This window comes from Ixodes scapularis, unplaced genomic scaffold (genome assembly GCF_016920785.2).
Source record: "Ixodes scapularis isolate PalLabHiFi unplaced genomic scaffold, ASM1692078v2 PGA_scaffold6__148_contigs__length_123643588, whole genome shotgun sequence".
NCBI lineage: Eukaryota > Metazoa > Arthropoda > Arachnida > Ixodida > Ixodidae > Ixodes > Ixodes scapularis.
The window spans coordinates 108,108,641-108,126,045 of record NW_024609881.1 but is presented as its reverse complement, the minus strand read 5'-3'; the positions used below and the strand labels follow the sequence as shown (position 1 = coordinate 108,126,045).

General features: G+C 47.8%; 1 protein-coding gene across 1 annotated transcript in view; it reads left to right on the top strand.

The window, feature by feature from the left end:
- Positions 1-17,405, top strand: part of LOC115326497 (TATA-binding protein-associated factor 172) — a 49,191-nt gene that overhangs the window by 11,147 nt on the left and 20,639 nt on the right. Inside the window, exons 16-24 of the mRNA XM_029987386.4 lie at positions 976-1,112; positions 1,883-2,066; positions 3,788-3,957; positions 6,448-6,535; positions 7,083-7,159; positions 7,878-7,995; positions 8,804-8,974; positions 10,151-10,237; positions 15,766-15,895. Of these exons, the coding sequence (XP_029843246.2) occupies positions 976-1,112; positions 1,883-2,066; positions 3,788-3,957; positions 6,448-6,535; positions 7,083-7,159; positions 7,878-7,995; positions 8,804-8,974; positions 10,151-10,237; positions 15,766-15,895 (1,162 nt within the window). The remainder of the gene's footprint in view (positions 1-975; positions 1,113-1,882; positions 2,067-3,787; positions 3,958-6,447; positions 6,536-7,082; positions 7,160-7,877; positions 7,996-8,803; positions 8,975-10,150; positions 10,238-15,765; positions 15,896-17,405) is intronic.

Genomic DNA, 17,405 nt, shown 5'->3' with positions numbered 1-17,405 from the left:
TTACGAATTTTCTAGGTGAAAAGTAATGGATTTCACGTAAATGGTCGGTCTCGAGCGACGTGCGTAGAGAATAGGAATACTGCTGCTGCGGCGACGGTCGATGCTGGCACCGTGCCCCTCCGCCGCTGTGCCACACGTTTGTCGGGTCTAGATAATTTGTTAGTGTGTAACCTGGCATCTAGATGGTGCTACATAACTATGTTGCTGCATAGAAAGCCTGTACACAGCAACATTGTCATGTAGCACCATCTAGACATGAGGGTGCACACTAACAAATTATGTGGATCCAAAACCGAGAACGTATGGTGCGGCGGCCGTGGCAGAAACAGCGCGACGGAGGCGGTGAGCGCACGCCACCTCATGTGCTCGTGCGTGCTTTCGTTTTGTTCACATCGTTGAGTACGTACCACTCCGCTCCAAGATGAGCTTTTTTCAATGCTCCAACCGGGCATTGCACGCATTTGTTTTCTTATTTTGCACATATGTCAGCACATTTGAAAGGACCCGCGCAAACCAGGGCATATGAAAAAAAATGTTTTTGTCGGCAGTCACAACTTTTTATGCTGTCTTGTCATTTGTTGAACCGACATGCCGATCGTCGTCAGAATCCAAGATTCCCAATCTTGCTCGATCGGAGACCCATATTGTTCCATCTTGGAGAACATGCGGTCGATAAAACATGAATCAATCTGCGACTCTACCCGCGACGTCAAAATCTAAGCAAAATCAGTAACTCCGCACAGAAAGAAACGTACCACCCCCCTCTTTTCGTGCCAGACTGACGCGAAAAAGAGCTCAGCCGGCTTGGTTGTGCACCTCTCCCCATCCCCGCTGCGCCCCGCGCTGCAGCTGTCGCAAGCAGAGTGCGTGGTCGATTGTGCCGTGTTGCCGTTCAACACTTCTTGATGCCACTTTCTGCTAACATATAGCCGCACATGCGGAACATTGTTCTCACACACGCACGCTCGAGCGCAGGGGGAGAAGCGTGGCCGCCGCGTCTCCGACCCCCCGGCCCTGGAGCAGCCCGTGTACATTGGGGGCGCAGAATCCCTGGGCGACCCTCCCCAGGAGCGTGAGCGCCTGGTGCTGCAGTGCCGCCTGATGGCCGCCAGGTAACGTTTCGGGCTGCAACACCTCCTTGCTACGGTTGCGCGAACATTCGAAATTTTCGAATATCGAAGTGAATAATGCCACAGTCAATTCGAAGTATGAATCAAATAGGGCTATCTTCTATTTGAAGTACGAATAGAATAGGGTTATTCGGCAACTTCGAATATTTTCGAAGTATTTCGAAGTTTAAAGTGCTGCAAAACATACCTTAATTCAGAATAAAAAGAAAAAACGTATGTACTCCAAATGAGTTCACCAGCCAAGGCTGGAACAAAAGTAGCAATAAAAATGAGAGAAACGAGTCTACTCTCTTGTATCTATTACGGATTGCATTTCTAATATCTAGCACTAAAGTGTCTGTGGAAATGAGTCTCAGCATTCTTTCCCTTAAATAAACAGTGCCTTTCGTGACCACGTTTCTCGTTCGTTGTTTGTGACCTTGACCTTGATTCACTATTGTGGACGATTTTTTGGGGTATTAATGAGACACGGTTATGTTGAAATAAGAGTAATTGTGCAGGAGAGCTGGTGAACGACCATGGTAGAGAACCCTTCAGACCTCATCACGTTTGTAGTTTCAAAAGTTCTCTATCATGAACTGTACTGACGGCCGCAAACCATTTGCTTCGCTTTGAAATTATTAGATTCAATTTTGAAATTATTCAAACAAAAGAATTATTTGTTTCGTATCTGCTTCAAAGTAAAATATTACCATTGGCACATCCTCATCCCGCACCTTTCCGAATTTCGGCGCTCGTCGCGACGCACGCAGGCTGCTGGGGCTACTGTCCGGACCGGTGACGCGCCCCATGCCGGGGCTGGAGCAGCCGCTACCCCCCACGGAGAGCCCCGTGGAGTGCTACGCCCGGCTGCTCCTCTTCCACCTAGGCTCCAAGAGCGCCCTCCAACGCACCATGGCTGCACAGGTGCTGGCGCACTGGGTCCGCACTGACGAGGTGGGTTTAACGTCCTTCGTCGTTTGCCATTTTGGGGAAGGGCCGGTTTAATGGAGACACTCGGCAAACCTCGTCGGGGCCCACGAGGCCATCCAATACCCTCAAGGCGGGGGGCCGACGTTACCATCTTTCAGAACTGCGTCGGCTCGGATGAAATGAAACGTGTGCTGCCTCCCCAATTCGCATTCAGAAAGCTAGACTACACTAGAAAGGTTAGAGAGAGTCTGTGCAGAGCCGACGTGTTCAAACATTCTTTTTTATAGCAGAGCTGTTAAGGACTAGTTTCCTCTCTTTCGTGTCTGCCACCAAATAAATGTTTACGCAAAACTCTGGACAGCTACCGCCGTCGCTCATAGATGGCGGCAACCTTTCCAGCATTTCCGCTCTGGTAGTGGAAGGGCTGAATTTCTCTAGGTGTCGTCCTAGACGTTGTCCTTAAGGTCGTCCAAAAGGTCGTCCTAGAAGTCATCCTTGAGGTTGTCCTTAACGTCATCCTCAAGGTCGTCCCTGAGGTCGTCCTAGACGTCCTCGATATCATCCTAGAAGTCGTCCTTGAGGTCGTCCTAGACGTTTCTGAGGTCGTCCTAGGCGGCGTCCTCTAGGCATCATTTTCGAGGTCGTCCTCGAAGTCGTCCTTGAGGTCATCCTTGACGTTGTCCTCTAGGCATCGTCCTTGAGGTCGTCTTTGAGGTCGTCCCACCATAATACAGCTTCGCTGGTCTTCCTTCACCAGAGTGGAAAGGCTGAAAGTTTTCACCGTTTTTCAATTGTCTGTCGAGTGTTGATGTTTGAATTTCTGCTTTTTTATGTTTAAATAATTTCCCCCTTTGTATGAGCGTTGTAACTGAAATTTGTGCATGCTCGTACCGAATTTCCCTATGTTTGTAACTTTATGAAAGTGTAAAAGCATCCCCTCCTCTCAAAAATGCCTTTCTAGGCACTGCGAGCGAGGTGACCTGGATAAACATGCATGGGAAATTGCTAGGCAGTTGTGTTTTATACGTAAAACGTTTGGGCTTAATCGTTCGGCGGTTGCAATTTATAGCCAAGTGCATTGATGTTAGTCCGTGTAGTGTGGAATTGGTCTCTAGTGCTCAAACTCGGGTATCTAACATCTTTGCTCACTCTGTTCATCGCCGAGATTCCATGCGGCTAAATGCCTACTTTCATGGCGCTCCTCGTGAGATAACTTAACGTGTACCATACCCACTTACAGCAGTTCCTGGAATGACGCGACATCTCTGCTCACTCCTCCGTCAGTGCGCCCTCGCTCAACCACCTCTAGCCGCATGACCTCCCCCTCGCCCACCTCTTGCCACGTGACCTCCCCCTTTAGCCAATCAGCGTCGAGCTTCTTTCGTTCCTACTGCCCCCCATCAACCAACCAGCATCAAGCTTCGCGGTCGCCTTACATTTTTGCCACTTTAGTTCCCATCCTATATGTCTCTATGGGAGGAAACTCCCGGTAATTCAAACTTTGCTTTATTCAAACAAATTTTCGGTCCCCCTCAAGTTTGAATTAATAAGATTTGACTGTAGCCACCGACAGGACGAGCATGACAGGGCATCTCTTTCGGGCACCCAACTTGCAGCATGTGCTCATTGCCCTCCACAGTGCTTTGGCTGTGCGTGTGCACCGGGGGTGGGACAACCGAAACCCTTCCCCGCCTTTCTTATCCCGTCGGCAACTGCAATTCATTGCACAAACGCCACATCCGCAGGGCCACGAGTGTCCGGCTTCGGTGCGGGACCGCGTGCTGGAGTGCCTCGGGGAGAGCATCTACTTCGACGAGATGGCGGGGGCCTTCACCCGCCTGCAGCAGGACTGCCGGGACTTCATGGCCCTTCTGAGACATGCGGGGCTTCCCCTCGACGCCTGCTTCCAGCCCGGGTGAGCCTTCCAGAGAAGCGTCCGCTTTGGAACAAACTTTTCCCGCTACGCCATGCAATCTTGTAGAGACTGCATAGACAAATATGCCCTCCTTGGTTAGATCTAGAGGTACAGTCGAGCCCGATTAGATTGAACCCGGGTATTTCTGACTACTGGAAGAGCTACCACATGCAAGCGGCTGCTCAGTTGGAGGCGTGCGACGGGACAGTGGCACCATGCTGCGGCTCCTAGCAGAAGCGTTCCGCATAGACCACCGCTGGACTGGAATAGACATCCTGTGCAACAACCTACTTTTCTAATCGATGCCAACTTATCCAAGCATGGCGCCATACTAAGCATTCGGGGCCACGGTCGGGGCTAACTTTTTTTTACACGAGAACCCGAAATTGAGAACAAAAATCCCATCCAGACGCCGGTAAAAATCGCCACGATCATCTCAATCCCAATACGTCTACTCAATCCACCGGCGAGTGAAGAACAATCCGATAATAAGAGGAACGAAAAAGAGTTCTCGTGTAGATTTGAGTGTCGTCTCGTAGTGATTTACGGACCGTCGAAAGCACAAACGCTTCGTAGAGGCGCCTGCCAGCGCAGATAAGTGAAAAACATGGCAGTGTGATGTCATCGTCGCTGCTCACGACTGTGGGACGCGCAGTCGAACCAGAGCTCTGAGCAACTCCTGCAAATGAAGTGACGAGAAGCGTGTCTGGAGCGATGCCAGACATCGGTAGGTTTCAAATGTTGCGACGCCAAACCTTGACTCCGGATCAAGATGCAGAAACGCGGCTGCTGGAAAAGCGCAGACGCAGAAAGACGCTACAGGCGCATTGGAACGGATCAAGGCGGACGGTGCTTTACCGTGCGATGTAATGTGGACGCCGTCACCGGTGGTGCTGCCAGCCAGCAGCCAAGGTGTTGCACGCTCCCAATTGGCCTCCCGATGCAAATTTAAAGCTTGCGTCAATCTAGCACAGAAAAACATTCCAAGGACAGAAACGCTGCAAAGCTCTTTAGTGCGAATTGCCCGCTTGCGGCAGGTATTGCAGAGGAGAAGCGAAAGTGACTCCTCGTTCTCTTTACGAGTTGAGAGAAAGAAAGGATGTCACCCTTGTTCGACACCTCCTCGATAATAAGGCCACAACGATGGATTTCCTACCTCTCCTACCAGAGGCCTGCATGAGGGGCAGCCTGAATGCAAATACTGCATAGTAGGCGTGTGCAACTACAGCTGAACCTCGATTTAACAAAGTCACCGGGACCCGCTAATTACTTCGTTAAGTCGGGAACTTTGTAAAATCGAGGAAGGGAGACCTCGCCCATAGGCTGCGCGGGGAATGCGAATTTCTTCGTTAAATTGGGATATTCGTAAAATCGGGTTTCGTTAAATCGAGGTTCAACTGTAGTGGATTTTGAATTCGAAGTGAATATTGATTTTGGCTGAATATTTTCCAGCTGAATATTGAATAGTTTCTCCAAGCCTTTCACTCTCGTGCGCCATGCTTAAACGAAAATTCAGCCAAACTCATGAAGGTTGTTCCCAGCCTTTCCACTTTAACACTCAGTTAATTTTAGTATAACTATATTTATGAACTGTGGCAAGTAAATGACAATTTTGTCGTAGCTGCAGTATTCTAAGGGAGGGGATTTATAAATCTGCTTGCTATATGCAAATAGTCTTTCTTTATTTTGAGTCCTGACAACAATAAGAGAGGCACGAATGATTAACGCGAGTTGTTAAGACGTTGCTGTCTAACACATACTCCTGCATAATCGCGGCAGGCTGGCCCCCTTTGAGGGCGCTTCTTGTCGAGCACCTGTGCACTGTTGGGAAGCGATACTCCTGGAGCCCTCGAGCTCCACGGGTATTGCTTCCCCGCAGCGCACTTAGTGGTGCCAGCCTGCCGCGATCAACACTTCGAAAAGTATGAATACTGCAGTTCTTCTCGAAGTGAATATCAAATAGTGTATTATTCGAAACTACTAAGTATTCGAAAATTCAAATACTCGCACAACCCTACTCGTGCCCTCACTGATTAAACACGAGTTTCTGCTGAACACTGACACAGCACCTTTGACCATTCTGTACCCCTTGATGCCTCGGGAAGGTGGCCCAGAAAATTTAGGGCTAGGTCCCTGTTGTCTTGAAGGTGCTGACCCTATGGTCGTGGCTGAGTGAGGATGATGCACCAGTTGATCATAGCTTCAGCCCGCTCATGCTAGGGTAACTGTATATCCTCCGCTTGCAGAGACCGGTGCAGCAGTCTCCCCTTTTTGATGCATACTCAACGTCGCCAGTGTGCTACAACAAGTGGTGCACCATCAGTAGCTCTCTTCCTCGGAAGCGTGCAGCCATAGTTGTTGTCTGCTTGTCCCTGGATTGCTTTCGCACGTGTGACCCTTTTTCTGTCAGTGAAAAGTTTGCCGCGAAAGGAACAGGAATCCTCTGCTCTAGTTCTACCGTTTAGTTACTCTAGCTCATGCACGCGACAGGGCGGTGCTGACAGTGGACCAGGCAAGTCACCTGGCGACTTCGGTGTTCCAGACCCTGATGGAGCAAGCGGAGCAAGGGGTGGCCAAGGTGAGCCACCCTGCAAAAATGTTCCAGAGGCCGGGACTCACCACGATAGAACAAACTACGCAGACTTTGCGTAACAAACCTAACAATCTAATCGGTCGTCAACACAGCACCCGTCTCGAGGAACATAAGCGTGACGTGCCAAAAGCCACACGCCACAAGGTCAAAGGGGGAACTAATTGACTGCCGTTGGATGACGGGTCACTGCTTCAACTTCGAGAATGCGTCGAGCTTGGCGTGTAGACGGAAGTGGGGCCCACAAAGATGCTTGGAGACGTGGTGCATCCGGAGTGATTTGTCGACTCGGAACGCCAACCGTGCCCCCCTTCTCGAAGGGCGCACAGACCTCCTGGTCTGTGCGCAGGACTACTGGTTGCGGTGTTCTCTAGTCCTTGCCAACTTGGTATCGCCGACGATGTCTTCGGTATGGGAGACGAAATCGTCCGATTAGATCGTTATTTTCGTTACGTAAAGTCGGTGTAGTTTGTTTTATCGTGAGTCACCCTCCTAACCCTACGTGTCGGCGCACTCAATGCCTTTCTTTCCCCAGAGCCTGGAGGAGAAGCGGCAGTGCTTGCTGCAGACGGCGTTGCAGACCGGAAGGGACCAGCTACAGCTGAGCACCATGTGAGGGACGCTCGGTGCGGGGTACCCGGAGCACTCGAGCTCGGGGAAACCCATTTTGCGACTCGTGTGCCGGACACGTGACTTTCTGGCCGCTCAGTTTCTAGCGGCACGTAACTGGGAATTGGTGGAAAGGAGCTCTGCTTAGGTAACCATAACTCTTTGCACCTCAAGAAAAAAAAGCAGGTTTTGCGCATTGTTCATACGCGGCGCAGAGTAGTTCTCACAATATTTGGTTGTCGGAGGAAAACCAATACTTTTGCCGTCTGGAATGTGTATGTCTTGATAAGATAACGTATATGGAATCTAAAATTCACCTATGTGTAGTATCTTAATTTTCTACATAAAGCAGGAAATTAGCTATGCTCCGTGAGGAGCCGGACTTTTTTTTGCTACAGTTCTCGAGGTGAAAACGGGTATAGCTGCTTTAAATGTGTAGGCCAAAATTTTGTAATAATCGTGTCCTGCGGTCGACGCTGATTTGTTATTTTTTGGTCGGCGCATTTCTCAAAAGGCTTTTAGACGCAGGTCCTATTTCGAAGATATTGTGCACCCTTGCTGGGCTCTCCGAGCCACATGTGAAACGAAAAGCCGACGAGGAAAGGCTCGCTGCTTTCCTCGCGCCGCATTATTTCCCTCTTGGGAGCGTCGAGCGGAATGCCGCGTCACTCCCCTCCTTCGGTGTTCTGAGTCGTCGTCTGAGCAACCGTGACACCCCCAGGGTGCAGTCATCGCTGGCGGGATTTCTCGTGTCCCTGGGCCAGCTACCGGAGCGGCTGAACCCGGTCATCCGACCGCTCATGGACGCCGTGCGCAGGGAGGCCAACCACCAGCTGCAGGTAGGGAACGTGCGGCCGGCCGGGCTTGTGGCAACGGCGACACTCGCATCCAACCCCCTTTTCTGTAAAAACTTCGACTACCAACCATCAAGATTGCGACGACCGACGGCGCGATGCGCTGGCTTCCACAATGTCGTTTGTTGCCACTCTGTGAGACGGGACGGCATTCGAAGAAGCGTTTCCGGGTGCTAGTTTCGTCAGAAGATGCCGGCGTCTGGAAAGACGCGGGTCGTCGGGAAGACGACGGTAACCGAAAAGACATCGGTTGCGGAAAGTTTCGCTGCGGCACGCTAAAGACACGCGGGTTGCGACGTTTCGCAAAGAAAATGCTCAAGTAAAAGTGCAGCAGGCACTTCATTAAGTGCAGTTAATATAATCACTGTCTAGAGGGAAAGGTCCCGTGCATTTCTTCCACTTTGGAACAGCAGGGCACAGAGGTGGACATTACTGGCGACACTTCGATATACACAAAGAAGCAGGAAGACGTCACTCGAAAGTTCTGCATCGAGCGTTTTTCTAGCTTTATTTTGCACAGGAACGCCGACGTCCCACGCTATACCCAAACACAAAAAAGTTTTTGAGCGCTCAAACAACTCCAGCTCGTCACGGCAAGACGAATGCGCCTAATCTCCCGTCTGCTTTCTTTTTCCGCTTTTCCGTCGGCCTCTTTTTCGTTCCCTCTCTCTCGCACCACTGATGTCTACACTTACAATTTGTCGCATTCTGCACCCGTCTTCACCCCGTCCCCGCTTTATCGGAGCTCACCCTTACGCCCGTAGACTTAGCGAGGCGCGCCCCCGCGTTGCAGCGCCAATCCTGCGAGCGCCTGGTGGAGCTCCTGGGGCGCTGTGTGTCCCGCGAGCCTTGCCCCAACGGCAAGGTGGTGCGCAACCTTGTGGCCCTGCTGTGCTCTCCGCACCCGGACGAGCCGGCCGACACCCGGCTGCCAGGCATCCTCACCCTGGACAACATGCACAAGGTGAGCCGAACCTCTCGCACCTGTTGGAGCCCCCTCGCCAGGGGCATGGGCCGGCAATAATGGGCGCCAAGGGCTGTGTGTCCTCAAAGGTCATCCTGGCGGTATCTCACACTGCCTGGCGATAGTTAGAAAAATTTGAAGGAGGAGCAAATTGGCTTCGAAGGGCGAGACAATGAATCATACTTTCGGTTCTACGCTAGGGGGCACAAGCTACCGCCCGTTACAAAGGGTGCAGTCATTGGCGTCCATCCATCTATGCGGTTCACACATTGGCGTTTGGACACGTCTGGGTTGCCACTGCTCGTGATCGCTTACGAGGACACATGGCGCCATCTCTCGGTTGCCCTGCAAGACTTCCTGGACAGAAGAAGTTGCACTACGTGCAAGATCACATCTAAGCACAATTGACGAGAAGTGGTCGCTTGTAGCTAGGGTTTTGCGTCTTTGGAGTTTATTTTTCTTCAAAAGGGGGCTGTTTTTCCGGGGTTTATTATTTTTGACAAGATCAATGTTTATTTTCAGTGCCAGGCAAGAGATCTGGGCTTATCGGGGATAATTTCTTAAAGCAACTTTATATCTATAAATTTTTGACCCCAAATGACCCCCCTACCCTCCCTTCCTTCGTGTCGTCTTTTCTTCCAGGGTTCATGGAGCTTCAACCCTTAAACCAAACACTTGAAAATATGTTATCCTAGCACCTAGAAGAGGTGTGGATAAAAAAGAAACATCCAAATTCACAAAAAAAAAAAAAAAAAAAAAAGCTCCAGATAAATATTTTTTTCCGTCAAACTTACGGATCTCAATATTCAATGGCAGCTCCGATTCGGGGTATTTGCGGTTTTCTCCGATTTTGAAAAAAACACTTCGGGGATTGTCCTTCCGAGTCTATCGGCATTTACCGAAGACACGGAACCCTACTCTACCATTGTTGTAATTACTTGACGGGCACAAGGAAAGAATGACACGTGAAATGTGTGTAGATTGGCAGATGGTACCTGTCTATTCTCCCATCGTAAGCAGTCACAACAGAGGTCACGATGCAGTCGATGATACTCAAGCGTTTGAACCGGCCTTTAGAGTGAGTCGCCAGGTGGCACAAGCTGCTACCTGTTACAAAGGGCACAGCCGCTATCATTTATCCATCCATCCGGTGAGAGCACCGCCGTCCTCTTGCAGCAGGTGGAGAGGAGCAGCCTGAGGAGAAGCCTGTCTCGGAAGGGCTCCGTGCAGGCAGTTTCGGAGGATTCCACCTGTGCGGACGAGGCAAGTGCTGCCCATTAGATGGCTGCCAAAGCATTTGAATCGCTCCTCTCTTTCAATGCGGTCGGCCAAATGAGTGAAGTCATCCATAGAGTGTAGTCAGCCGTAGAGTGTCACCTACCGTGTGCTGCACAGTCGCGTTTTAGGTAAACAGGTGCTGACACTCCTCACGATCGCAGATGTTGGCAGGCGAGTTAGCCAACCCAGTGCTCACTTCAATTGGGGCAGCGTGCTCGTGCTTCTGGTATCAACTTCGCCCGCGCATAAAGTAAAACAGTCTATTGGGAGCGTCTGACACCCAAAGGGGGCGCGCAGAGCCGTCTGGCGGCACCGCCAACGACTGCGTCCGCGTTGCTTCGCACGGTGAAGTGCCGCCTGCCTCGGCCCCTTCCGGTGCACCCGCGGTGTCTTGGCCACGTCTGTGCCTCCCCGCCAGCCGTGTTTCTCGATCTCGCTCCAGAGCAAAGGTTTGGCACCTTGACATTTCGAAGTGCATTCGCGCCTAGCGTCAATCCGTACTTGTCCTCGCGTCGTTCAATCCGCATGAATTGCTCAAAGCTTGAGTTCAGTTGTGTTCTCCGCAATCATGAGCGGTGACGACGGCAACGCGCCGTCGCCCTTTAGTTTAAGGCGGCGGTCCCAATTATCATACCGGTGAAAGTTTTGCTAATGTTGCTGTTTTCGGTGCAACTGCCGCGTCTGTGCACGTGCCACGTATTTCATTCTTTCAGAGCATAATATTTGTAAGCTTTTTGTATCATCATAAAACAGTTTGAGAATATTTTTTTTTATTTTAATGCAGGCACGGGTTTGGGGTTTAAAGTTTTTTTGTATAAAAACATCATGTTCTAGAGTAACTTTTGCAATAAATGCAAACAGCAAACTAGGCCTTTTTCTTTATTTTTTTTTTACTTAAAGCGGCCAAAGCGGAAACTGACGTTTCTTCCACCTGTCGGAGATTGCATAATTGACCACTCTTTGTGCTTCGACTTCTCACGCTGCTGCACTAGAACCTTCTGTGACACTTTCAACATAAATTTTATGACACTTATGAACATTAATACTTATAATATTAATAATAATTTATCCAGAAGTGCATTGACCTCCAAGTTGATTAGCAAGTCAGGTCAAAGCCAGCAGGGGCTCCTAGGACCTGACTCAGCATTAAAATAAATTTAAAAAGCTAGTGTTTTAGAATAAATATGGAAAAACCGAAAAGTTGAATTAGCTTCCTGTGATGAATTTTGTCAAAGTTTGACAAATTCTTACATGTGACCTATGTAAAGTATTTGAAGAAACTTGATACAGTCGAACCTCGATATAACGAACTTCAATGTAACGAAATCTTCGATTTAACGAAGTATTTTATTTTTCATAATTTCTTGCCCATAGACCCCATGTATTTTTAGTCTCTATATAACGAAGTCTAAGTCTATAACGAAGTGCCATTGCCATAGAAGGCAATAAATAAATCAACTCTAAAAAACAACTTCGCAAAAAAATTGTGGTTAAAAAAAAAAATTATGCGCAAACGCGAGCGCTTGATAGGTTACTTAACGGGGACAAGCCTTCCAACGTTCCCAGGCTGCCCGAGGATGCGGCGCCGGTAGCACCGGCGAGGCATGCGGCAAAGCGGATTCCGCGAGGTTGGCCAGAAAATGCCGAGCAAAAAGTTAACACGGCATACCAGCATCACCACTGACATTCACTGATAACCATAGTCCACTCCACTGCACCGCGGGTAGCGCGGGAGCCAACTTCAGCGGGGGAGCGACGTGATGGCGCGACCGCACGGGCAGTGCCATCTAGGAGAAGACCGAAAAGACCGATTATCGTCTTGCGAGCGTGGGCGCAAGCGGCGCAAGCATCACTGTGGGCGCAAGGGTGGCAAGGGGGCAAGTAAACTGTGCGGTGAAGAGTGCTGTGTAGGTTGGAAACATTGGCACCGCCTAAACTGCCTAAACTAAACAGCTTTATTTTTTAACCGGGCGGTTCACTTACGTGCTTGCTGCCATAAGGAAACGTAAAGTTCTTTCTTTGGATGAGAAAGCAAACGTTTTGGACGCCATCCTGAAGAAACTGCCGAGATCACGAGCACTCGGGAAGTGCTCGACGCAATGGACGTACTGAGGAGGTACACGGCGTCGCATGGGCAGCAGGATGCCGTGCAAGCGCTCTGGGCGCTCGAACGCCGTATGACGCCGCTGCTACTGTCGGACAAGGCGCAAGCAAAACTCGCGGACTACTTCGCCCCTAAATAAATGTCATTTTCGGTGAGTTTTCATACCCGTAAAATGTTTCGGAATTTTTTTTCGCATGCTAAAGCCAAATTTCGATTTAGCGAAATTTCAATGTAACGAAGTAAATTGCGAATTTTACCGACTTCGTTACATCGAGGTTCAACTGTATCTCCAAAAAGATCAAACCCTGCTCCTTTAGTGCCTATAAATTCAATAATATATGTACAAAATAAAATTCGTTATATACAGGGTGTCTCCCCAAAAAGATTGGCAGGGTTTTTTTTCACCGCAAAAATTAACTTCGCATTGCCGAATGCTAATTTTCGCTCAAATGTAGCGCTAGAGTTCCGAACCAGGTGCCAAGTTTTCAGCACTAACTGTTACTTTATTCGACAGTTATACGGGATTTTTCTAAATCTTTATTGGAAAAATACCGGCCGAAAGGAGCTCTTGAATAAATCTTATTGCGCCAGTTACCGCTAGCGCCGCATTTTGGCTTAGAATGAACGTTCAGCAACTCATAGTTAATTCTTGCGGTGAAAATAAATAAATATTTGGTGGGTGCATGCTTTACATTTGAATGATCAAACGTTTCAAAAACTTGGCAAATTTGAAACATATTTTCTTAAAAACCACCTTTCTTTTTACTTCACGTTTTTCCAGTAACAACGTATGATTGTGTTTTATCAGAAAATATAAATAGGAAATATAGTCATTTGTTTGTATGACAGCAAGTGAAAATTGAAATGTTTCAGTAGTGCATTGTGAAAGCATTCTCGCATAGGTGATATTCTGGAGAATATTGTTGCATTAATATGGTTTATTGCGTAAAAAAAAATAGTTAACGCGTATGCCTAAACATAATTGAAATTGTGTTCAAGTAGGAGTAAAAGTTATTGCAATTTACCATAAAGCTTTTCGTGTTCCAACGCACACTTCAAAAGATTCAAGCTTATTTTCCGGTTATATACACAAGGTACTATATTTTATTTACATTTCATAATAGATCACGATAATACCTTGGTAAATGAAGCAAATGTATTTAACACCCCTGAATTTGTACGAAGAATTTCCAAAATATATTATGGTAAATAAAATAGCTCCGTATGAGCTTTCTGGTGATATCAAGGTAATTAAAATATCTTCAATAGTCCTCTCATAAGAACTTGCAAAACTTTGCTGGAAATCACCAACGGGCAATTGTTAGACATTTTGTTCTATTATTTTATAATAGGACAAGGTTTTTCTTTGTATTTTTTTCTCATTTACCATAATAAAACCTATTTTTAAAGTGTCAGAGAAGAGTCCTAGTGCAATCTTGAGAAATAAGTACAGGGTGTCACAAAAAAAAAAAAATTTACATGTTTTTTTTTTTTGTTGTAAAAATAAACTAGGTAATCGCTGATTGCTTATTGTCTGCCCAAAGGTAGGGCTAGGGGTCACAACCAGATGCCAAAGTTTCAGCCCGATCCGATAACGTAATCAAAAGTTATAAGTGGTTTTCTGAAAATTTCAATGGGAAAATGGCGGCCGACGGAGTTTTTAAATACATGGGGCTTTATGGTACCAGAAACCGAAAACGGGCAAAAATGGGCTCCATTTTCCCATTGAAATTTTCAGAAAATCACTTCTAAGTTTTGATCAAGGTATCGGATCGGGCTGAAACTTCGGCATCTGGTACTGACCTCTAGCGCTACGTATGTGCGGAGAATGAGCGTTCGGCGATGCCTAGTTTATTTTTGCGATAAAAAAAACCTGTAAAAGTTTTTTTTTGTCATCCCGTATATAGCGAGCGATCAAACTTGCGACCCCCACAGGTGGGAAAAACGTTAGTTCTGGCCTCGGCCGCTTCAATAGTAAATAACGTGGAAACAAAACAAAAAAAGTCTGCCAAGCTTGTCGTTTACTTTTTCTTTCATTTCAAGAATAAAACCAAAAATTATTTGTTTTTGTAAAAATTAAAATATTGACTCAAAAATTGTGGTTGAATTGAGATGAAAACATCCAGATACTTTTTACGCTTTGATAGCAATATGGTATGCATGCGCAAGGGCGCGGCGAAGTATCGAGTATAGCTATCGTGGATATCGGAATGATCTACTCAAACTGCCTAACTTAGTCGGCGCCTCAAGGATTACAGTTGTCCGTGGGCACAGCTTTTATTTAGGCACTTTCATTTAACCAATGCACAGCACCTTCCTGCGAAACAGTATTTTTAGGCAAAACCTCGAGACTGGGAAAAAAAACGAAGGATGACAACAGCGGACCAAGTCCTTAGTTTTTCTCTCCATTCTCTCGGTTTTGTTTTAAAATATGTTCAACCATCCCCAGCTAGTTCGAGCACCAACTTTTTGTTTATTGAGGCAGGTAAGCTGACATTCTTTTTTTTTACTTATTCACAGAAAAGCTTGCATCGCCGTGAGGCATTATTGCAAGAGGTAGGTTACATAACTTTTTTTTTAGGAACACAAGTAATGCAAAGATGCACTATATTTCTCTGAAGTCTGTAATATAATATGAGAACGACACCACTGAGCATCAGAGGACATCTCAAACATTTGCCGTGAACGCATCTATTGGCAACCTATTCCACTCTTCGATGGTTTTTGGAAAAAAGAAATAAGCGAAAGTACCAGTGTGATAGGGGCATGGTTTGTAAAAAAAGTATCTCTATTGGTTAGAAGTTTATTGTTGTAGATATCACCTAAAAAGTTCTGCCTAAAAAGCTTTCCGAGTTCACTCGGTTTCTCCCTGTGTACGACCTCCTTCGTGGTAGCGACGCTCACTCCAAGTTCATTTTGTTTAATGCAAACCTAGCACATTGGTTCCGTATATTTTTAAATTTGTCTATTAATTAAACTTGATGCATATCTCAGACAACCGAAGCATATTCGATGCACGGACGAATAAATGTTAAGTATCAGGTTTCCCTAACTTGCCTCGAAGCCTGTCGAATATTTCTTCGTATAAAATTTAACATACGTATAGCGTTAGGAGCTATCATTTTAACGTGTCGCTTCCACGATAAATCACTAGATAAAATAACACCCAGACATTTTATGCTCGAGCTAACTTTAATTATTTCAGCTTAATTAAAAACTTCAATTCAACTAGAAACTAAGGTCGGCTGCCACACGCAATGTGCACGCAAAATGCTTCTGCCAGGAGCCGCTCGGCGGCGCCACCGCCCCGTCGCACGCTTCCAATGGGAGGGACGCCGGGGAACGTTCGCTGGGTGCGGGACCGTACGCTTTTTTGTCGCCGGCGGCTGAACGGGGCACGCACGCCCAGGGGGTGCAGCGGCGGGGCGCCGTGATGGCGCTGTCGCTGGCCGCCGAGTCCTTCGGTGCCGACCTGCCCGAGAAGCTGCCCAGCCTGTGGGAGGCAGCCTTCCGCCCGCTCTTGCAGGACGCCGTCCGAGGTGAGTGGCAGCCGCACCACGACGCGGGCTTCGTGGTCGCGCCGCACGTACGTCGTGCGAGAGTTCGCCTCAGACGCGACGACGGAATTATGTGCGGATGCGCCTCACAGATGTTTAAAGCATGTTTGTTTCAAGAGCATGTGTGTTTCGAACTTGTCTGCAAAGAGTTCTCATACGACCAGTGTGATAGGACCACCAAAGAAGGAACAAATACGCCAAAGACTGTGTCTATGGCAGACTTTCTTTTGTATGATGTCGGAGCAGTGTGACCGTGGTCCTAACGGGGCGTAGTGCTTAGCTTACCAGAACTGCGGACGACCTCGCTCGGTTCCAACTACCGTAAAATCCCATAAGGATGCCAAACCGAAATGAAGAGACAAAGGGTGAAAAACAGGAGGTGGACCGTCTTTGGAGATGCAATGACAAAACCTCATCACAAATTAGCGATAAACTCCGAAGCGCCCGCTACAAACCACGCGACACGAGGACCGATACCACAGGTCGCAGACACGGAAAATTCGCGTTTCCCGATGCAATGAACACACCGGAATTCGCCACAAACTTCCATGTCGCGGGAAAGGATACCGTTGACTGCAGATGCAGCAGGTTTGCCTTTTGTGGTGCAAGGGCGCGTGGGAACCCGCCGCGAACTCGCATTTTGGGGGAACGGATACTGCAGATCATGGATGCAGCAGATTCAAATTTGATGGTGCAATGAGCACGCAGGACTCGCTACAAACTGGCCTGCCACGGGAACTGATATCGCACGCGCAGAACACAGATAAAAACGCGGGAACCCACTACGAACTCGCATGTCACAGGAACGGATACCAGAGATAGCGGACGCAGCAGATTCGCATTTTCCGATACAATATACACACGGAAACAATTTGCGTGTCACAGGAATCGATATTGCGCACGCAGATTGCGGACAAAAACGCAGGAACCCGCTACGTACTCGCCTGTCGCATGTACCGGTACTACAGACTGCGAGGTTGATGCGGCTTTTGTCGGACATCACGGGATGGCTGACAAGAATTGGAGAGTGGGCTATGTTTCATTAATTTTATGTTACGGGTATTTAGCCAGAAAAACGGGATGAGTGATCTCTTGGCGGAGGGCATTCCTACGGGATTTTACGGTAGAGATGTTGCAAACCTACCAAAGAACTGCATTTAATTTTTTTTTTCATACTTCTACCGCTAAGTTTGACGAAAATTTGACGGAAGTTTGACTGTTATGCACGCATAAGCATAAATTGAATACGAGCTGGCACTGCTTGGCAGAGGATGGCTTGAGCATTTCATGGGTACATCGTTTCACATTAACAAACTAACTAAAATTGTAAGTTTACTTTAGTGTTACATTAACGTTGGCGAATATTTCCTCGCTTAGTGTTAAAAATTATTTTCCTAAAATATCAATTTTTTGTGTGGACGTCGGGCAAGAGTGTCAAGAAAGTCGAACTTCGTCGAATTTCGCTCAAAGTTTAAAAATTGAATACGGTACA